This window comes from Lycorma delicatula, chromosome 6 (assembly GCF_047948215.1).
Source record: "Lycorma delicatula isolate Av1 chromosome 6, ASM4794821v1, whole genome shotgun sequence".
NCBI lineage: Eukaryota > Metazoa > Arthropoda > Insecta > Hemiptera > Fulgoridae > Lycorma > Lycorma delicatula.
In genome coordinates, this window is record NC_134460.1 from 90,889,434 (window position 1) to 90,913,866 (window position 24,433).

Below are 24,433 nucleotides of genomic sequence, written 5' to 3' on the forward strand. Positions count from 1 at the left end.
CAGGAAATTTTGTTTATTCATATAAATATTTTTTGTGTTGTGGTTTTTATGTTAGATTTTTAATCTTTCTGTTATCTGGGAATGGGCCCTAATGGTTTTATTATAACAATCTGTTATTAAAATTTAAAAAATGATAACTGCCCTCACTCTTCCTATATGCAACAATACACTTGCCATTTGAAAGCTTCTCTCACATTGGAATAGTTTCCTTAATTCTTCAAGTTGCTATGAGCTATTAATGGTTGATTTCAAATGCCTCACTGGAAGAAATCAAGGGGATTCAAGTCAAGCCAGGTCTGGTGAACTGCTGGCCATTCAATACCCACACATCAACCTACCCAATGATTTGGAAACTTTAGCAATTACATAACAAATAAATGCATTACTTGGAACTGTCATCAGTACATGAACTAAATCAATTATCCTGTAATTTTTACAGGGCATTAAACCATCATTTGAGTGATCTGAAAGTAGAATGTCAAAACATTTTTTTTTGTCTATTTATTTCACTTTCAGTAAGATTTTCACCCAGTTGTATGCATATTCTTTTTACACTTTCCAATTGAACATGACTTATTTTCTACACTTTCTCACCCGCCCCCCTTAATTGTCTGGTCCATCTACACTCTGTTCTGGGACAATACTGCAAAGTAAGTTTAAATTTGATCATTAATGGCAATCACCATGTTTTCATATTTGATATGGTGGTTACTAGCCAAACCCTCACTAAAGTAAATTCTCATTAGGATTGATACAGTAACAAATCCTGGCACACAATTTCTTCAATGAGAAAAAAACCAATGTAAATTCAGTTTGTTAACACAGAAACTGAACATCTTGGGGATGGGATGTTAATTATTTGTAATTCAAGAATAACACATTCCACAACTAGCAGCATGGATTCATCACTCCAGACCAATGATGCAATTACACACCTGTCATTTTCAGTTTTTAAAATAAAATTTTCATGAACTGATGAATAAAGGCAACATTTAAATAAGCAAATAAAATAGATATTTTTAACAAACATATTGCAATCATTATACACCTTACATGAAAAAGGTTTAATCAATGCATACTCTTAATTTTGTGTCCAGGTAAAATAATATACAACCACTTGGCACTTAATTTACATGGTTGCGAAAAGTGAAACTTTTTGGTGAGACAAAATCAAAGATTAACTGGCCAAACCCATTATTATGTACAGTTGCAGAAAAGAATCTTACTTTCTGCTGTTAGAAATCTGTGACTTCTAACATCATGCGACTATTCTGATACACTATTAGGTTAACTGTCATGTGACCGTTTATGTTCTCCAAGTTTCTATGTTATGAGTGCCAAAAAAGGTTTTTACACATTTTACATCAATGACAGAAACCTTTCTGTAAACAGGTTCCATAAACTAAAAAGCAAGATATTTAATGATAATATATCAACATTTTCAGTAAAAAAAAGCCACATTTATCTAAATTGCACGATACAAACAAATAAAAACAAGGTTTTATGACAGAACATCAAAAATGGTGCCAAATTAATGCAATTTAATGTGGTTTTTATTTAATAATATTTTGAAAAAACAAAGTACTGCAAAATTGGTCCTACACAAAATTTATTTTTATTAAATGTGGCAAGACTGAAAATATCTTCCTTCAATTTATCTTTGGGCGATCAAAAACTGATTAACTAGGGACACACAAAAGAATGAATTGGGAAAGAAAATTGCATTAACAAAACTAGTACAGTTTGAATTTGACTGTCAAATTTATCTAAAGTAGATGTGCACGCAATTGTTAAATTTAAACCAAATTATTGGTTAAAAAAATTGGTTTAATCAGTTAATTCTTTGCGAGTTTATCAGCTTTGTTTCACCTTTTCATTTGTTTGTTTATAATATGTTTCCACAAGCATGAATGAATCTGGTATATTTTTACTTTATAAAATATAAGTAATACCTTAAGTTAGTTTTATTAATTTATCATGAGAAAGGAAAATGAAAAAAAATCCAATTCATTTATATTTGCATCATAAAAATTTATTCTTCAATAGAATTTTATTCAAATTTTCTTTGGCGTCTCAAATACAATATTTAATTTTAACAAAAATTCAATGTGAACTATTAAGGGAAAAACAAAAACTATCATTGCATAAAAATTTCTGAAATTTTTATGTATATATATAATCAATCCAGAAAACTTCTTAATTAAAACATTTTAAAATAGTGAATATTAAAATTATTACAACACTGAAATAACACCCAAACATTTGAGAAATTTTAATGTGCAATTTTTTATTATTAGACTTTACTCACAAGAAAAAAGTAAACTATTTTAAGAAAAGATTGATAACTTATAAACCTTCACTGTTTAACAAAATTAAGCACTATTACAAATTAAAAAAAAGAAACAATAAAAAATGCAAACCAAGTTAACTAAATACACAACATTCTAATTCTCATAAGGAATTTTCTTTAAAAAATAATGGATTTCTCCAATAAAGCAAATATAACAAATAAAAACATTGTATTTTCTATCCTAATAATAATACTGTATTACATATTAAGAAATGCACTATTACGGAAACTGACAGAAGAGTCTTATAAAATTAGACTGATTCATCCTTCTATGTATCATTCATATAATTCTTATAGTCCATACATTTTTCTATCACAATATTTAATATTCATTATTGTGATAAAAATTTAAAAAATATATAATAAAAAACAAAACAATAAATTATTCACCATCATCATATGTAGTATATAAAAAAAATAATGGTGTAAAATATTTACACTTTTGTACTATTAACAAAAAAGAAAAAAAAAAGAAATAAAAATATCTATCACATTCACAAGGGTCGCAAACCGATTCGATTTATTAATTAAACTACAATATATATATATATATTTTTTGTCATGGTAAAAAAAATTTCATAACAGCAATATCAAGCACTGCTACTTGCAGACTGGTAATATATATATATTATATATATTCTCTCCTATGTATAGAAGACTAATATACAATTAAAATACTTTTAATCAAATAACAGCCTGAAAAAATCTATTATTTCCGATGTCTAAAATTACACTTTTACAATACTGCGATTGCACTTAATTACTATGATACTCAAAACGCCTTTTTTCCAATGAGAAAGGTTGGCGGAGATTTTTTTTATTTCTCCAAGATTATAATGAACCATTTATACTTATCCTAACTATAATTAATATTAAACTATCTAATTAAATTTATCTATGTTAAAACATTGCAAATAAATAAATGACTCTGGACATGAGCAAGGATTAAAAATGTATTTACCATTTTATTAATCAATTAATATAATTAACAGATACACACTATGCTCACATCTTTAATTTTTATTAATAAAATAATTAAAAAAATTAATAAATAAAAAACACATACAAAATCTCACTCTTAATTTCCACAGATTTCATTATCACTTACTCAACTTGAACTCCTGCAATTTATTAATAAATTAAGGCAGAAGTTATCAATTAATTTATTTATTAATTAATAAAAAATAGTCTATTCATTACTTATCAAGAATATCAGTCTTTGAGGAAAAATATCACATATTACAGTATTCAGACACACAAATATACAAAAAAGATCAAAACTTGTTAAATTTGTATCAAAATACTGTGGGTATGTAATTATTTATTTGTTAGTGTACGTATGGTTGGTTCTAACCCGACCTTTCTCTTGGACATTCAATCTTAAGTTAAAAATTATCTCTACATAATACATATCACAGTTTAAGTGTAATTGAGGTCTTCTCGTTATGAACAAAATTTATAATAGTTCAACTAACTTAATATAATTTATACATTAATCATTATAATTATTATTATTAATAATTATTGAACTAACTATTTACACGACCCTTGAGGGTTGACAGATCATAATAAATAGAGGGTTAAGGAACATACTTTTGTAATTTTAACATGATACAGAAACCACTTACTTAACAATAAAGCGATTTCACTTAAGACTAAAGAGCGATCAGCAAAAAACAATACTGTATTCTTATAGTATAATATAACAAAAATTATCAAAGAACATTTCATTGGCACTGGAAGGAATGGTTATTAATGATGGTTAAGTATTACTGCAACTTTGACTAAAAACTGTTTTAGCAATAAATGAGACTATCACAAAGAAGGATTTTACATATCCCTTCCTTCTAGTATTATTTACATATCAATAATAAGAATAATACTTAACAAATAATATTAATACAACACCAGATTTGATCTGGCTCAATGTACATCTTACAAAAAAAAATTAAGAAAACTAAAAATCTTTTCCTTTCCAGCACCCTAATCTCATGTAAAAAAATTTGCTTCACACTTCTAAATATATGTGTATATATATAAAAATAAAAAAAAAATATATATATTAGCTCCCAACCCTCCCCCCTTCTGAATGTTTCGTGCATTTCAACAGCATACAGAACGAAATTTATTTAACTACAAAAACAATTATAGTTAAGTATACAACACTATAATATTACAAATACACATGTTAAAAATGAGATACTTAAAAATGTTGGAATGCGGCCTATAATTATAATTTTACACCACAAACATTGTGATTAAATTTTTTTGTATAGGGTAATGAACCCTAGTGCAAAACCCCAAACACCAAGATTAAATAATTATAACATTAATATTGTTTAAATGTATAATATATATTAAATCAAATCAACAAAAGATCATATAATATACACATTCTCTCACTAACTACTTTAGGAATAAAAACCACCTATAAAAAATTAAGATTCATGTAACAGAAACAATGGAAAAATATTTGTATAATAATGCATAAATGAATAAATGTTAATTACCATAAATTGTTAGAATGAAGAAAAGTGAACAATAATTTATTGCTGAACAGCCTGCATATTATAAGTATAAGGAGGCATTTGCTGAGGATAAGGAGTATAACCACTCTGATAAGCACAAGGATTGGTTTGAGGAGGGGAACGGCTCTGTTGGAAAAATTTATGGTTGATAATAGACTGTACTCCTGCATCTGAATTAGAAGGCACCATGAATGGAGGTGGAACAGAATACATCCCATTGCTTTCACTGTAGTTCTGTTGTCTTGTGTATCTCTGACTTTGATATCCATTATTGGTAGCAACATTGTTAGTGCGCACTGCAGAATTATGTCCCGGATTATTATAATTCCTTGACTGATTGTAGACTCCATTCTGATAACTTTGCTGTGGGCTACTCCCTCCACTGTATCCTGACTGCTCATACGAATTTTGCTGAGCTGTAGCATACACAGGTCTCTGAGTTTGATTATATACACGCTGTCCATTGTACCCCCCATAACCTCCTTGATAACCATTTTGATATGCACTGTGATTAGCAAATGCATTATGCTGTCCTTGATAGTGGTTATTCTTCTGATAATATACTTGCTGTTGTTGCTGTCCTTGACCTATGGACTGAACATTTTGAAATCTGTTTGGCTGACTTGGTTTAAATTCCTTAAATTCCTGAATGGTACCATTTTGGTTCCAAGTATTATTACCAGTTGGAGAACGTGGACTACCTCCAGCTACATTATTCTCTTTATTTTTATTCCAACGATTACGATCTGAAAAGAAAGAAATTAAAACTTATTAACCACATTAATAGAAAAAGTTTTCTTTAACAATAGTTTTTATAACCCCTACACCATTGAAGCAACTGCTTAAAGAAAAATCCATGAAATTGATATTTACATGTCTCTGACAAATGTGTTTTAATGTGTCAAAAGGTATGCTATCAAAAGATCCTAAAGAGTAGCGTGGTATCAGGATACACAATATTATAGGGTCAATCCATTTGAATGACCCAAGGGTGGTTTTGTTTGACCTATTCAAAAACATTGAAACACCCTCTTGTTTCCTACATATCTCAGGACCTTAACTTTTTATTTAAGCAGTTAACCTGTGGTAGCAATTTTTGTTATGGTTTGCACACCTATTGTGATGCAAGGGTTTATGGAAAAAAATTCTAACTAAAAAACTATTGGTCCTGGAAGAATGAAACAAAAAGCAATTTAATCATATTTTCTCAAGGTAAAAAAAGGCTGGTCCAGTGGTTTATTTGCCTATTTCTCTTCTATGAAAAAATTACCAATAAAATTTTGTACATGTGAAATTTCACTTTTGGTAATTTTTTTAGAGAGCAGGGATGGCATACGCAATTTGAATTAATTTTTTTTTGTAGGTATATTTTGGCTTCAAATAAGTGTTGAAGACTAGTGATAATCTCAAATTTGCACATTTGCAAAAAAGTTACGTGTTTTTGTAGATGTTTATGGAAAATAAAAATAGTTTCTTGTGTATTGTACTAATAAAAATGTCCTCATGCAAAAACCTGTTAAAAGCAATACTATTTTGACTCACTAAATAAGTTCTCCAAGGGGGTTTCTTGTCTTCTTGGCACTTATTTGTTTATACTTATTATAGTTTAAATAACTTGTTTGAACCATTGAACTGCAGTGTTCTATAACAGCTGCTTGAAATCATTTCCAGTCAGGAAAATTCATGTTGCAAAATGCTCATTTATGCTTGCTGCCTCATTTAGTTTTACAGTTACAGACTGGTAACTGACAGCCAGTGACCCGTTCATATCTTTAGTGTCAAATTTCATCCTGTGTTTGGAAGTAATTAAATAATAAGTTTTACTGAATAATATTATTTTACAAATTTTAAAAATAATTGAATTTTTACATTATTTTCAAGTAATTTCACATAACAAAAGACTAATGTTCCATAGGAATTTATATGAAGTCATGAAACAGTATGGTACAGTGCCAAAAGAACATATAAAATTTGTGTATTTAGTGATGAAAACAATTTACTTTTTTACATGTTAATTAATATGTCACTTATGTTTGTAAATATCATGAAAAAACATTTTGTCAAAATTCAGTCATCTGTATAGTTCTGTTGTGACCCTTGAGAACTAAAAAAATTAAGACAAATGACATTAAAGCAATCTCGTAATGACACATTTTTCCAAATTTTATGAATTTAGTTCCTGGAAAAAGTCTCTTTTCAAAAGTATTTTTTCTCAGTAGAACTATATGAATGTGAAGACAAAGAGCAATACACTGTCCCCACATCACAATTGGATGCTGCTTGTAGCATTTTAGATGTCACCTCTATCAAAATTGAAAAAAAATTATGCACGAATCAAAGGCCTTCACTTGGACTACCTACAATGATGAGTCGTCTCAAACAATTTCAAGAGAATTATCAGAAGAAATATTACAGCTGTTGGTTAATCACACTAAATAATAACAAACTTTTATTTCTATAAAAAAAAAAACAACAGGCTATTTCATTGAAGAATAAAAATTTTGAATTTAAAAAAAGGTTTTTAAGAATTACTTAAAAAAGTGTTTAAAAACTTTAGTAGGGGTAAATATATCACTATTAATATTATTTTTGGTAAAACTACTACTAACATACACCTAAAAAAAACTATTCAAACCAAGTCATCCCTGACTCTTAAAAAATTTACTAAAAGTGAAATTACAGTTTATGTTCAACTTTATTGGTAATTTTCTCATAGAAAGGAGAGATAGGAAAATAAACCACTGGACCAATCTTTTACCTTGAGAAAATATGATTAAATTGCTTTTTGTTTCATCTTACAGGACAAATAGTCTTTTAGTTAAAGATTTTTTCATATACCCTTCCTTACAATCACAAAAATAGATGTGCGCATTAAAAAAATAAAAAGTTTTAAGGCCCTGAAACATGTGGGAGTTTCAATTTTTTGGTTACGGTCAAGTAACCGCTCATGTTTTATTGACTCTAACTGACAAATTCTTTATATATTAAAAATGGGAAAAAAGGTGATAACATGTAAAGAAAATAGATAAAGTTTGTCATGGAAAAGACTGAAGGGAAGCACTGTAGTGTAGAAAAAACATGAGCAATAAACAGTAGCAGCGGGAAGAGATGAAGAGGCTTACCAGACTTGGTCAGTGGCAGAAAACAAATTTTAAATTAATTTATAATAAACAATTAAAACAAGAACAACCCAAATCAACTTTGATTGATATTAGCTGATAAAAGCAAATTAATTTTGCTCTTTTAATATTTATTATGATAAATGGAATTAGGAAAATTACATTTTAATTTAAATAATTTTTTTAGATTTAATTGTATTTCATTCACAAAAATATACAGTAATAATGGTTCATTATTATTCCTAGTAACTGCAGCTGTAGTGTAACCACCCGTGTTTCAAAAACACCACCACCCTAAGGAAGGTGCAAGTCATGCAAGGTAAATTTTATTTCTCCTTACTGTGAGCTAGGAACTCTGTATTCTCAAGCTTAGCAACTTGTAACAGTTGTATGTTCTTATGCACTAGTGCTACATCAGTATAAAACTGTGTACTGTGTTAACTGTAGTTTTCAAAGAACAATTGTGCGTTCATTATTGAGACTTATTGTGCGTATAAATCTTACTAAGAGTGAAAGACAAGTTTTGGAGAACATTTTCCAATTCTTCAGTTCCTATTAAGTCAACAATACTGCATTTAATACATTTAGTGAGACTGGGAATGAACATGATTAGAAAAGTACAGGTCGACCATCACGGTTACGAATAGAAGTTCTGGAGGATGTGAAAGAACGTTCTACTCTCTCACCCAGAAAATTACTCAAAACTTCACAGACTGAGCTTTCACTATCTTTCAGGACTACTAAAAAATTACAACTGCATCGGTGTCATTCAAAAACTAAAAGAAGTAGACGATGGAAAACATTTACAGTACTGTTGGTTTCGTTCTCTTGATGACAACTGAATTGAAATTTTGGCTCTGTTTATTTCAGCAATGAGACATGGTTTCATTTGGATGACTACATTAACAAGAAAAATGCTGAATATATAGAGCACTACGATTATACGTACGTAAAATTGGTGTTTGATCTCCTGGCACCATATAATAGGGCTTTTTATTTTTTATTGCAACTTAATTTAACAGTTAATTGCCATTCTAGATTTACTGGGACGAGAATGTTGATTCCAGCAGGACATGCCATCATACTGTTAATGAAACACTGGGTGTGGTATGAGAATATTTTGGCCAGTTTGGTATCAAAAGGGTTGTGGTCTTCAAGATCTCCAGATCTTACAACAGCAAACTTTTTTTAAAAGTGTAGTTTTTAAAAACAAGCCTTAAACACTTGAACTGAAGGCTAACACATCAAAAGTGAGATTTCAAACATTACTGAAAGTGGCTGCAAATGTTATGAAATGTGTACAAACCAGCACTAGGATATCACAGGAAAAAATAATTAAGGTTAAGGTTAATTTGAATATTGTATAAGTATTTCATTAACATTTTTGTATTAAATTCATGTTTTCAAACAAAGGAGTTGCGTTCTTTTTGAAATACCAGTTACAACTGTGATAAAAAGCCTAGACAATCACTCTTATTTGAACTTGTTTATATATAGCTACATTTTATTCCCCCTTTTATAATATTATTTACATGTTAAATTTTGTTAGAAAAATCCCTTTTAAAAGTAGCAATTTGTGATTCATTCATTTTCAATGTTCTCATGTAGTTTTATACGCATATTTTTTTCATCAACTGTTTAAAATTATGCATTTTATCTGAATGTTTATGTGGATTTAATACAGAAATCACTTAAAAGCCTGTAAATTAAACCCTTAACAGTATTTTGTTTCATTTACAAGGCTATTAGAATGATATCTAAACAGTTTCTATCATTACATAGAAATACTAACTCACAAATACTCCACTTTTATAATAAATAATTTCAATTTAAATAAAACTAACAGAACCAGCCACTAGTTAGTTAATAGTAGCAGTCATTAGAAAACTGTTTAGTTATTTTTAGAAGATTTATAACAGATTTTAGTATTATGTTATAACACGTCATTTAGTATTACATAAAATTATGAACCGTAATGATAATTTAATATGCAAGTTATCAAAGTATTCATGCTTTAGCTGCTTATCTTCATAATGAGAAAAATTAACAAATGGCATCTAATACAAATGATTACCTATGAATTTATAGTTAATAACCTAAAACTTGTATAAATTTTATTAAATCATATTCACAAGATGTAATCAAACTTGACCAACAAAACTTCAGGGGTATTTCGAAGTTAACTACCCCATCATTTTTTTTGTGAAATGCTACACTCCACAAAAAATGAGACTAAACCTAGGGTACAGCAGCATGCTGAAAAAAGATCAATTCTTACTCAAGGAAAAAATTTTAGTATACTTACTGTTAAAATTGTTCTTTGCAAGCGCTGCTAGCTCACTCAGTTTTGGGTTTATATCTTGATTTGCTTCACTAAGAACAGAGATCAATTCCTTTGCTTGCCGTTGGTTATTTGCTGTAAAAAAGGTATAAGCTGTACCAGCCTGTTGGCAACGACCTGTACGTCCAATACGGTGTATATAGTCTTCTGAAGTATTAGGGTAATCAAAATTAATGACAAACTTTACATCTTCCACATCTAAAAATCAAACAAATTATGTGATGAAATCAGATGTAGGTATAACTTAATTTTATTACAGTACTTTTACTGTTTAACAAACTTCTTATACTAACTGCTGCTATTGCTCCCAAATAATTTTGTATAGACGCTTTAAATATATGCAATTTACAGTTCTTTGTTCAATTTCATTAATATCAGAGAAATATTTGTTTTTAGAGAAACGTTTAATGAGCATTAACAGATAAGTAATCCTGTTAACACATCCTTAATTTGAATTGTATTTAAAGTAACTACTCACCCAAACCACGTGCTGCAACATCAGTTGCCACCAGGATTGCACTTTTGCCATTGCGAAATTCTGTAACAGAATAATGTTAAAATTAGCAATCTGTCAAAAGAACATATATCATCAAAGCCAAGAATACAATCCACCACAAATACTCATACATTTTAAGAAATTGTAACTAATATTTTCATACTCAGTTTCTGAATTTACTTATCACTGACTATTCATTATACTAAGTATCTGCAATATCTTAATCACCCTTAAAGTATGTCAAACAGTAAGGAAACAAAAAAAAAACAAAAAAATTTTACCTTCCAGGAAGTAAATTATTAAATAAATTTACTATTGATAAGTTGTTTGCAACAAAATATCCATGTGGAAATTCTATCTCAATGAACCTATTGTCATGAACCTTTGAGTTCCTGGGATCTTGTAGATCCCAGATCTACAGATCTGGGATCTACAAGATCCCAGATCTACTTGATCTGTAGATTCAACAGAAAATTGCACTTAGTAAATTTAGCAATACAGAAGAAAAATGCTGACAGCTGTATACAATTTTGAAGCAAGAATAATCTTTGTTACAATGGAAAAAGGTTGTTTTAAGTTTTACTTTAAATGTAAGAGTGAGAACTGAACAAGAGAAATTTCAATCAACTTTTATGAGACTCCTGACACTATTGATTTTCACATTTTTAAAATTAATTGAAGTGGAAGCCTCTTAACATTTTTCTGAAGCAATCAATCTCTTAAAATTTGTTTTATGTTATGTACATTCAAAACTTAATAAAACTGATTTTACGTTTACAAAAAACAAATATACTTGTATTTTATGACAGAATTAGCTACTGTAAGAAAACCTGTAAAAGCAAGTCTATTGCTTTGACCATTTGAACTACTTTTAATGAAAATATTATTTTGTCCAACTCATGGAACCAGCAGCAGAACTGATTATAAATCAGTTTTAAAGCGATAACGTGGCTGGGAAATGTTAAGTCCAATAAGACCTCATCTATCAATCAGGAGAAATGTTTTAAACTAAAATTTAACCATAAATTAGAACATAGCTTGTTTTTCTATCCAACAAAAAGCATTCTTTTTTTGTAACAAGCTCTTAGACCTTGTTTTCTTTTACAACATTATACATATGAAACTGAATCTTACTTTACACAGGATTTTCCTTTATGAAAAAGATACTAGCCGCACCACCTTTACATCTCAAAATTGCTTAAATTGACTTGAAGAGCTGTTACCTACCTTAACAGGGAAACGCACACTTGCATCTTATGATTTTTTTTGTATACTTGTATTCACTGGAAATAAAAATATTTGGTATTTTTAAAAATCTGAATTCTTAACCAGTTTTTGTATATAAAGAATTACTGACAACAGTCATGTGAAGATGCAATGTAGCTTATCGATTGACAGACATAGTTCATTATTTAATTTCATAGTTCTAAAAAAAAAGTTCATGTTAAGCAGTTTTTTCATAAAATAAAATCTGCATGTCTATCTTAAACTTTAAGAATGTTGTCCAAACTTTCTTAAACTTATTGAAATAACATCGACTTATCACTACATTTAATACATAGTTTTATCAGTACAACTGTTCATTTAGAATTTTTTCAACCTATTAATAAATAATTAACATCTAATAATTTCTTTATATTTACCTGATAATACATAATCTCTTTCAGGCTGAGACTTATCTCCATGAATACAAATAGCCGGCCACCTGTAAAATTCATTTTATTTTTACATTTATTCCGACTATAATAATGCAAAATTAATAATATTACAACAGTATAAAATGTATTAACATATGATGCAAACTTTCTTTGAATGGTGCAATTAATAGACACTACTTTTAGAATCTTCTAGTTATCTTTTAGCCTCAACACAGGCCACTGTTGAACAATTAACTGTATTAAAAGAATATACTAGAAATGCAAACAAGTGCAGACAGATACAAACCAGTGATACAAGTTTGCTATAAATATAAACATTACTCAGTAACAACACATAATACCTAGTTTCAAAAAAATGTGTATAATGGAAGCAAACACTAATTTGGCCTGCATTTAATTTAACAGAACCACAGAAATATAAATAATAATGCAACACCTACTGAGTAACTATATTCATAAGAGCAGAAAATGAAAGACCAGCCTTATGGCCACAATATTATTTTATCAATACATTTGTACCAAAGTATCCAAACTGAAACTTCTGTCAACATGTAAAACAAAAAGAATAACAGGCACGTTTACTTTTTTGTCCTTCTGATGTCTGATCAAAGATGTTTGTTATTAGATTCTGCTTTGGTATTTGAACTGGTGATAGATATGTGTGTACCTTCCGCCAGTGTATTTCTTTACAGACTAAGGTCGTTAACAATATCTGTATAAAAAGCTTTTAACGTTCATTGTTTGCCCATTTTCACAAAGAACCTACTCAGTACTTAGCGTTTGATTCAGATATGAATGGACCTCATACAAGGCCTTGTAAAGTTATAAAGAGTTTTGTTTTACAAGGCACTTGGTGACATTAATAACTGCTGGTGTAAATGCCCTGTAAAAAGCAAGTGTTTCCCCTAATCCTGCTTGTACTCTTTCAGGGCAGGGGCCGTAATCAGTATTTTCATAATTGGTTACACTTGAGTAAATGATCCAGCAGCAGCTAAGTGCAAAGAGCGACAGGATGAAAATCAGACCACCAGCTGCCACATTTGTGGACTTGCCCAACAATACCAGCATGTAAGTAGATAGATTAGCTTAGCCTATCTTATTTACTTAGGGACGCATTAACAAAGATGTTGATTATAGTCTGGAGAGTACGTGGAAAACCCAGGGGGGTTAGAAATGAAGATGTCACCAGGAAGGGTACAGGATGTTTCAGCCTCCTCCAATAACAAGACAAGCTGGTCAGGAAGGTATGTCCAACAGGTACCAAAAAGTAGTCAGGATTAGTGATTTTGTTAAGGCTGGGCCAGGGCTGGTAGTGCTGTTTGCTTGGTAGCACAACTTGAGGAGCTACATAAGCAGTTATTAGGGTTTCTTGAATGCCCTTCAAATGCCTCTGCAGCGGTTTGCAAACAAGTGATCTTGAGGCTTAATTATTTTAAGGCAATGTTCTCAACTCTGGCAGATGTATTTGAGGCATTTGCTTCAGAAATCTAATAGGTTGTAAAAGAGACAGTTTCCTTCTCGTGTTCATTGTGATAAGTCACAAAAGCGTGAAGTAGCTTAGGCTCCTACTTGTGTAAATTGCAGAATCTTGCCCAAGGACTGCAAGAATTTGGTCGAGTCGATAGTAAGGACTTGTTTTTAATAAAGCTGAGATTTTTAATATTTTAATGAATTTATTTCAGGCTGATGTGACTAATGAAACCTCTTTATCTGACAAGTCAGGAAGTAGCAGCTTTTTACTCTTGAATGTTTTATCTGTGGAAATTATAGAGGCAGACGTACATAAGGTAATTTGCAGTTCTGGTAGGAATAAAGGACCCCACCCCCACGGATTTGTGATTTGATGGAATCGCAATAGTGCTCCACAAAGGAGGTAAAAATGTTAGGAATATTTTGCCAAGAGCCAGTATCTCCTATTGTTATCTGTGATAACAATAGAACTTTTAGAACTGTTTTGCAAGAGGTGGTCCTTGTTATCTGGTATTAGTGCACAGATATCCTTGTGACTGAGCGTCAGTTATGATTCCAAGAGGGCAGGCCAACCTTTTACCTCTGGGTGCAAGTAAGGCCTATTTACTGAACAATTCAGTTTTGTTTATTGAAATGGGCCTAAATTAAGCCTCTAGTAATTGAATTACTTATTACAACAAAAATTACCCAACTACTTAATCTTAGATTAAAAATATCAGGATTTAAACTAAGAACCTTCTTACATTGAAGGCAGAGATGCTAAACTCTTTTCACTGAGGTCAAAATTAAAATGTCCTATCACCTAGTAGAAATTAAGCAGAATCCTAGTTACCATTTAAAAAAAAGAAAAAAATAATGAAAAAATTATCTGATTACCCTTCTTTCTTAATTGATTTGGTAATATCATCCACTTTCTTCTTTGTTTCCACAAAGATAATAGCTTTGAAACCACGTTCTTTCCCAATATCACGCAACAGCTTCATCAGCTTCTGCTCTTTCTCAGTATCCTGGCATACATCAACAATCTGTCTAATATTATGATTTGCTGCTAATTCTAAAGATCCAATGTTTACTTGGATGTAATCATTTAAGAAGTCTTCAGCTAATGCCTGCACCTCTTTTGGCCATGTAGCAGACCACATTAAAACCTGCCTATCAGGCTGAAATTTAAAACAATAAATATTATATAGATTACTCTTTCATAAATACAATACATTCAAAGTAAATTCTAAAAAGAATCTTAAAGTAAATGTTTAAAAAGCCCAGCAGATGCACAGGGTGGGGACCGATTCCTGGACTGTTTGAGGCAAAGTTAGGAATACAATCCACCATAAAAGTATCTATAAAATTTTCTAAATTGCTAACAGTGGTTAAAAACATACATGCAATTATTATTATGAAAATTATTGGCTGGAATATTTGCATCAGGAGAAATTTGACGTTTTAAAAACTGAACTTTTATCATAAAAACACATCACCATTGGATATCACATCATTATTGGATAAGTTAAATGCTACCAGAAACTTTACTAGATGTCATGACAAGACACAGGTACCCAAAATGACAAACAACCACTGCAAAAATCAAATAAAGATTATATTTTCTTCTTTTTCAACAGAACGTCTTAATATGAACCTGCAGTTTTTTTTAAAAAAAAAACCTCAATCACCTTGGAAAGTGGCCACTTTAAAGTCAAATTAAATAACTGCCATAATCTATTAACTTTAACATAAAAATATTATAGGAAGCTTACCAGAAGAAAGGAATGCGTTAAAGTTATGGCACGGCATTGCTCATTAGAGTACGGGGGTAATTGTGTGTGGTTGGTTTTAAATATTTTGTAATTCTTTGCTAGTAATTTTTTTTTGTCCACTTTATTATATTATTCATTCATTTTTTCTTGTTTAATTTATGGACTGCTTTTCATAAAATAAAGTTTTTTAAATTGCTAAAAAGTGATCTGGGGCCTTCAAGTAGAAAAAGTGCTAAGAAAAAATTACTTGCATTCCGATATAGAAGATTGTCTTGTCTGGACTGTGAAGATTAATTGATTATTAAGTGATCATTTAAATAATGAAGATTCATGTCAGTTAAATTAACAACTGAGCTAGAAATAAATGAAAATCTCTGATATTTCTCAAAATATTCTGCTTACAGAAAGAGATTGAAAACAGTCAATCTTAAAACTGACACTAGCCTACTGCCAACAGAAACTTCCAGAGGTTACCTACAGGATATATACATTAAAGCTGTCTGTTCTTCGTAAATTGAACAATTTAATCAAGCATTATACATATTCTCAACAAGATTTTTTTCTTAAATAAATAAATATAGCATAATCCTAATAAAAATAATGGTAATTTAATTATTTTTTAAGTGTTGTGAAGTAACTGAATATTATGTAAAGTAAAAAAGTTTGCGACTGATCTGGTCTCATCAACATCTCAGATCAAAATTCAGACAAAACTATTTGTAAAAAAAAAAAAAAACCATAATCAAGTGGGTTGTACCTTGTCCTATAATTTGCCATATTATATGGTTATTATATGTTTTATTACTATAATTATGTAGTTAATATGCGAGGCTCGATCCAGAAATAAGGTTCCCAAAGAGTTCCAGTCACACGAGATGGTGCGTGACTGTTCCTCCACTCTTGATTCTGCCCGGCCACGCCACTCAAGTCTTGGCTCAGCAGCTGTCCAAGATGAAGGTTCTACTTGTTGATTCTGCCAAGTGCAAGATTCATTCCGTAATTCGCTTTTTGCATGCCAAAGGGACTCCACTAGTGGATACTCATTGTAAACTGACAAGATGTGTTGGCAACAAGTGTTATGTTTATTCAACACGTCTGAAAAGGAGTTTAGTGCCGGTTGGAAGGAAATCGACGATGAAGAACAGAGTGGAAGACCGTCAGTTTTGGAGGGGGATATAAAGATGGTCCAAAACTAAGTGCTTCAAAGCAGGAAGATCACCATCTGTGAGTTTGTTGCTCGAATTGCTGGGAGTTCTTATGGTACAGTGGAAAGAGCTTTGACTGAAAAATTGGGGCATCACAAGTGTTGTGCTCTACAGGTACTGCGGCTATTGCCATCAGAACACAAGAGAAACGCCTTGACTATGTTCGCCAGTTTCTTCAAAAGTGTCAAGAAGATAAGGAAGGATTGTTAGACTCTACTGTTACGGGAGACGAAACGTGGGTGTTTCATTTCACTCCAGAAACGAAAAGATCCAAACAGTGCTGTCACTCAGGGTCACAGTCATGACCAGTGTTTTTTGTGATCGTAAGGGGATACTGCTGACAGATTTCATGCAACACTAAAACTCAGGTGAGCCATCTAGAATCACCAGAGGATAACTGATAGCCAGGGTAATGCTGCTTCACAATGCCCGAGCTCATGTCTCCCATCAAACCCAGGAACTTTTGACACACTTTGGGTGGACTGTCATGCTCCACCCACCTTACAGTCTGGACCTCGTGCTTAGTGATTATCACCTGTTCCCCAAATTAAAGGAACACTTGAGTGGCCAACGCTTCCGGAGTGATTAAATCAAAGAAGAGGTGAAACACTTCCTCAACAGATTGGCGACAAGAGTTCTATGACATTGGGATACAGAAATTGGAGCATCATCTACAAAAATGCGTCGAAAAAGATTGCGACAATGTAAGTTTCTATGAGAATAAACAATGCTGTCTATTTGTAAAATTGATGGGAACCTTATTTGTGGCTACCCTCATATTTATATATACTGTGTAAAGAATGTAACAAATCAACAGGTTTAATAATCAGTAACATAGCAAATGTGATATTTTAAAATCACCAAGACTTTTAGAGAGCAATTTTTAATTTTGCTCCCAACCTTAACTTATCAAAGTAAAATCTAACAAGGCTTACAGGTAAGCAAGTTATTTTATGGTTAAATAAAGTCCTAAAAAGAAAACTGAAATGCTCTAAGTGTAAGACACAGAACCAAATAAAAAAATTCATAAAAAAACTAGCAACAGGAGAAAAGCAACTAAAACTAAAGGAATATATTAAAAAAATGTACCAGGAACAACTAAGATAGCAACAATTGTTTTATAACCAAAAGAAATCTAAAAGAGGAGGAACAGAAGTATAGTATAACTAACGTTGTGGGTGTTAAGGGAAATAAGTATTTAAAGATCACAAACTTTATTAAAAAAAAGAAGTGGATGGCAGTAGGTATGCATAACAATGCCATACCCCATTACCACCACCTCTCTTAGTGTGCTCATATGTAACGCTCGAGGTTTGGATAGATTTTAAAGTAATTCAATGGCATTTAAATAAATGGAAGTAAATTAATGAATTCTTGTTTGGCTTCTCTAATTTCCGAATCTGTCTTTAAATTTTCATTTAAGCAATCATAAGAGATAGAGAATAAATGCTGCAAGGCATGACAAATTTTAAAATATCTATTGTATACAAAGTATGAATCACAAAGAATTCAGCTTCCGTACACATATTCTACATGACATTACCTATATTTTCCCCGTAGGCCAAAAACAGTTGGAAATTTTTTCAAAAATAATTTTTAGCATTTTTCCAGATTTTCTCAACAGGAAATGAATCATCAATCAAAACGCATAAGGTCTCATTTTAAAGTTTTGCAACTTTTGTATTGAATGTATTATCATTGCTCAAACTGTTACTTTATAAGTAAAAAACGAAAAAAGTATTTCTTTTTTCACAAAAACATTGTTTAAAATAATTGTTACACCTAGTTGCAAGTTTTCATCTACAAAACTTACTTCAAAATAGCCTGTATCAGTTTCCAGGCAGCAATTTTGTCATTATAAAAAGCCCTGCTGACTGAGTGGTGTTGAGTAATGCAGAGAGTGACATATTGTTCAACCACCACTTTCATTGGCAATTCATTTTTATGTGTAATATATGACATACAATTATGATTAACTGCAGATTATAACATAGTAGCTTAAACAAATATTTAATAATGTAATATTTAACTGAAGAAAATTAAAAAATAACGCCATGAAACTGATCCCTGTGGTAAAAATATAACTATGAAATGTAGAACAGAGAATTAACAAGAGTGCATTGACAAGACTTCATGCTGTCATGGTACAACATCCCTTTGACTATAATTAGTAGTGCCAACACTACTTTAGACTCCCCATGATAGAACTGCTGCCATCAAAGATTGATTTCATTAAGTTTGGTAAGCAATACATTACACAACTTAAATTTCCTAATAAAATTGTTTTCAAAGTACAGAATTTATTTCCATTAATAAAATATTTTAATTAATCCATGTTACATTTTAAAGTAAAAAGCACGTTTCACACAGGAAAAAATCTGAACAATTCACTTCTAGTTTTTATGGATGAAAACTTAAAAAAGGCTATAGGAATTACGTACTTATCATTCAATGTTTTAATATTAATATACATTGTTATGTAATTCCTTATAAATAACATAACTAGCAATTACTCTTCAGTAAGAAAAGAGAATTTATGATAGCAGTAGCTGTGAAATAAAGAAAATTGTGATATAAGACTATTCCCTATCAATACTTCACAGATAGATTTTCGTTAAATGAAATTATAATTTTAATTAACAACAGAATCTATTATAAATAATTAGAAATCTATTTGTCTTAAAAATTATTTCAGATTCTAAATAGAAAGAAATTCAGGCCAGTTGTCTGGATTCTTAATATGACAGCACCATACATTTAATCACACAAAAATCCTACATCACTTATACACATTCATAAACTTACTCTAATTTGTTCTATTATTTTTCTGATTTGTGGTTCAAATCCCATATCCAGCATCCTATCAGCTTCATCCAATACAAGATATGTACATCGCTTTAGATTGGTAGTACCTCGTTCTAAGAAATCAATAAGACGACCAGGTGTAGCAATAACAATTTCTACACCTCTTTCAAGGTCCTTAGCTTGAGGTCCTTTTGGAGCACCTCCAAATATACAAGTATTTCTGATAGCAGAAGTTGAGCCAAAATCTTGTGCAACACTTTGAATTTGTTGTGCAAGCTCCCGTGTAGGTGCAAGAATTAGCACAATAGGACCTTCACCTCTGTTTAAACGATTTTGATGTTTTATATGAACAGCTGCTGGCAAAATGTACTGTAAAAAGAAGACATAGCATCAGAATGTTTTAATGAAAGAAATATAGATGTAAACCACAATCTACACATTAGAGAAGTTAAAGTACGTATATTTCACTACTGATACTACAAAGTAATTTACTACTCTAAGGTTAAGTTTGGTTGCTACTGTGGTTGTTTTTCTTGTTGAGTATTAGGTTAGGTTGTAGCTGCAGTGGCGTTAATACGTAAGTACCGAAAATATATATATATATATGCACACATAATATTTCACTAGTTTTTCTGGATGAAAACTTAATAAAGGCTACAGAATTACATACTTATCTTTCAATGATGATTCCTTATGTTATATGAATTTTACAAATATTAAATACCAGGCTATTTATCTAAAATTATAAATTTTTCTTCAAGTATGTTAATTATCTTCAATTGCAAACATATTATCTTTATACTGCTACAATTTGTTAACATAATTCCTGATACACATCATGTTTGAAGCCAAAATAAAATTTATAATCAAGTATTTCTTAAGAAGGAACTGGTTGCTGCGCAGTTCAGATCAATGCTATCTTAACAACCTATTTTTTTAAGCATACTGCAACAATAATTAATACTTACTGCCAAAGTTTTTCCAGATCCTGTCTGTGCAATGCCAACCAGATCACGGCCACTTAATGCAATTGGCCATCCTTGAGCTTGAATGGCAGTAGGTTCTGAAAAACCCTGCTTTAAAATTTCATCCATTAAATAAGCTGGAAAATTTCCTTCTTTGAAGTACTGGCTTGGATTAGGTATATTATTGCCTTTGACAGTTATTTCCATCCTTGCTCTGTAATCGCATATTTCCTGGTCAGATCTAAAAAAAAAAGAAAAAAATGTATTAGAAAACAAAGAATATTTAATTTTACTGAACTCTTCTTATAATGAGCATGTGTAACTGAAATATTTCATGTAAGAGAAATCTTTTTTAACACAGTTCTAAGCTTTTGAAACATTTTAAAGTTAAAGTAATATATGCAAATGTTAAAATAAAGTTTTTAAATGTTCAATGTTACTGGTAATATCGTGTGTACATATTATAAAAATGCTTTATTATTTGTAAGTAAAGTGACCAAGAAAATGCAATTTTATAGTCAATGAAGTGTTATTAAAATAAAATAACAACTTGCACTATAATCAAAGAAACTCATCGCAACAAGAAACAAATGAAGCAACACATATATAATTCTACAAAAATGTTTTGTTTATATAAAAACAAAATCAGTTTCCACGAAAAAAACAAAAACTTACCAATGCAGTTAAAAAACAAAACAAGTAAGCAAATGTATGATAAATATATTAAAAAAAGGAAATTATAATAATGGATCTAATTGAAACACTAGATAAAAAATTACAAAAATAATTTTACAAAATCTAACGATTCAACCATAAATGTGCTATTTTTTTTTTCATTATACATTAACTAAATCCACAGGGGGTTCACTAAAAAGAAAAACATTTGTCAATAGTTGGTCCAGCATCAATAACCAGAGAAATGCAAAAATACTTTTTATAGGGCTAGATCAAAAGCACCCATAGCCTGTAAAGAAAGGTGTTAAAAGAGGAGATCCGATGCACAATTAGAGTAGTTTGTCTTGCAGAGGTCCAACTACCTAACTAAAAATAAATTATTTAGCTTATCCTATTACAAACAGCTATTACTAACTAAAAAAATTATTTAGCTTATCCTGTTACAAACAGCTATTCCAAACTAAAATCAACAAAATGTAAAACTCACACACACAACATATATATAAAGGTAAATGAATTTATTTGTAGAAGAATCCATAAAAATCTGATTTATTCAACAAGTGTTACAGTAACAAAATCATAAAATTACTTAACACTAAAAGTATATTTAAATTTACAAAATAGTTGTAGGGCAAAGCAAATTTTCACAATGCTAATTGGATGTAGAGGATACAATTCTTAAAAGATAGGAAATATTTGAATCAAAGGAAATTCTTGCACTGACAATATGTTTTGATAAATATTAATTGAATTTTCTTTACAATATTCTATTTTAATATTATATTGCTACTTTAAACAAAGCTAACAAACTGCATTGTGTATTGATAATTCTAAGCTATTGTTTCAAGCACTGTCTGCTGAAAGAAGGGATGATAAGCTGTAGCATTTAACCCATTTCATTTACCAATTTCATTTACACACTCCTGAATGAACTTTCCATGTATATAAAAGCAGGTAAATTATTTGTTATAATTATTATTCATTTACACATTTTAATTTTGCTAAATTTAGTTTGGAAATAAACATGTGAACATTCATTCCCAAGATTCAACCTTTTTAAATCTATTAATTTTTAGAAGAAAAAAAAACATTTAAATTTGTACATTTAAATTTATGAAAATTGTAATGTTTTTAAGAATTTAGAAAAACAATAACACATCTTTTAGGATTTTGATTATGTGTGTACAAAACATTTTAAGGCTCACGAACATAAGGAAAGCAAAATCGAAACTGATATAATTCTTTTTTTAAATGGGAGGGAGGGGAAATTGAAATGCTTAAAAAAAATAATTACCTATTTTGGACATCTTCATGAGGTTCGTAGAAATCTTTCTGGAAGGGCATTAATGAATTAACATCCCAGTGAGGCTTTTTAAGACTGTCTCCTGGCTGCTTTCCTTTAACTTTAGCGTTATTATTATTATTATTAGTGGTGCTAACATTAATGACACCATTGGTATAATCATGGTGTCCATTAGCGTTCTGATTCACCCAATATCTGTTTTTATACTGCTGCTGCAGCTGTTGTTCACCGCCATTTCCTCTGTATCTGCTCAGATAAACAAGCAACCAATTAGTCTAACTGGAAATAACATAGCAGCGTAGCACTAGTGACAATGAAATGTTAGAATAGAAACAGCAGCTGAGAATTAAGGGATAAATTAAATCAAGCGTTATTAGTGTAAAATTAATCTAACAACATAATCAATGAAGTTTTTTCACTTCAAGGAATAAAATGATTACTCCGTAGAACAAACTTTATAGTTTCCTTGACTATGAACATTTTTATTTGTCAATTCAATTACATAAAGATGTATAAACACTTCTGTCCACTGTGAATTAATTTAATCTTAGAACTAATAAAAATGAAAATTCAATGGGATTACTAAGGAATACTGGAGTGAAACTGAACAGAGATAGATTATTGTAATTGAAGTACTTCCTCAGGGCATTTTCTCTTTAGAAATCAATCGACAAAGTTCCAATATTTAAAGTAATTTCACTGCAAGCTTCTGATGTTAAAGATGATCAGATTTTTCATGTCAACTCTTCCTTCCTTACACAAGTTTTTAATGGCTACAACCATAAATGGCTGATCATCATCTACAATTTATTCAACCTTTTTAAAAAAATCCTATGCTAACTCCATCCACACAGTATTGAAGGACACTGAAAATATTACAAAATACTATTTCCACATAGGTACTGTTAATGTTGTAAGAGATTGGTCGATTAACAGTAAAGAACTTAAATTCTTAAAAACTTGAAATTGTTCTTGTTAATACACTTATGTTATGTTAATTAGTTCACATTTTATAGCAATTTAAAGAATAAATTTTGTAAATGTGTAACTTATGACAAAACAAATGTTAAAAATGTTCTATGCTTTGCAATGATGGGTATGCAGTTTTGAATGTTTATTTCCAATAAATTTACTGATAAATAAGTTTTATTGTCAAGTGCATGAGGGTTTAATTTTTTTCAAAAAGCTAAAAAAAAATTAGGGAGGAAAGAGGTCTGGAGAGATTCAGGAGGGTTATAAATGCAAGAAATTAACTACTGCATAATACTCATTGGGATGCTGCATTCAATAATTTATTGGTTCATTTAATATCAATACCCTCAACAAAAAAAAATTTCCTATGAAAAAACACAAACCACAAATGATATTTATGCATGGTTACACAGTTCCCCAAATTCAGAAAAAAATTGATTCTACACACACACACTTAGGTAGAAAACCATGCTTTAACAATAAAAGACAACTCTCTCAAATACTCACTCATATAATTTCAAACAAAAAATGATAAATTTTATGCACTATTTTTACTTGCTGGGATCTTGAAATATATGCAAAGCCAAATTTGATTCGGATGAAGCTTCCGCAGTTTTATCACTTTTTGAACACCCATGATATTACCGTGGTCTACAAAATATCAGATCTGATTTCCAGGACTTTCAAATGCTTTACCGATACACAACTCAGTCAAAATATATGATAAATTGAGTGAATGTGATCAGACTTCTTGAAAACTTAAATCATTTTACTCTTATTGACACCCCTAAT

At 30.3% G+C, this 24,433-nt stretch overlaps 1 protein-coding gene across 1 annotated transcript in view; it reads right to left on the minus strand.

The window, feature by feature from the left end:
• The window catches only part of LOC142326899 (uncharacterized), a 64,985-nt gene that overhangs the window by 33,287 nt on the left and 7,265 nt on the right, over nt 1–24,433 (minus strand). Inside the window, exons 3-11 of the mRNA XM_075369631.1 lie at nt 22,661–22,915; nt 20,695–20,932; nt 19,727–20,095; nt 14,839–15,122; nt 12,478–12,539; nt 10,817–10,876; nt 10,303–10,536; nt 4,899–5,624; nt 339–464 (exon numbers count right to left, since the gene is read on the minus strand). Of these exons, the coding sequence (XP_075225746.1) occupies nt 339–464; nt 4,899–5,624; nt 10,303–10,536; nt 10,817–10,876; nt 12,478–12,539; nt 14,839–15,122; nt 19,727–20,095; nt 20,695–20,932; nt 22,661–22,915 (2,354 nt within the window). The remainder of the gene's footprint in view (nt 1–338; nt 465–4,898; nt 5,625–10,302; nt 10,537–10,816; nt 10,877–12,477; nt 12,540–14,838; nt 15,123–19,726; nt 20,096–20,694; nt 20,933–22,660; nt 22,916–24,433) is intronic.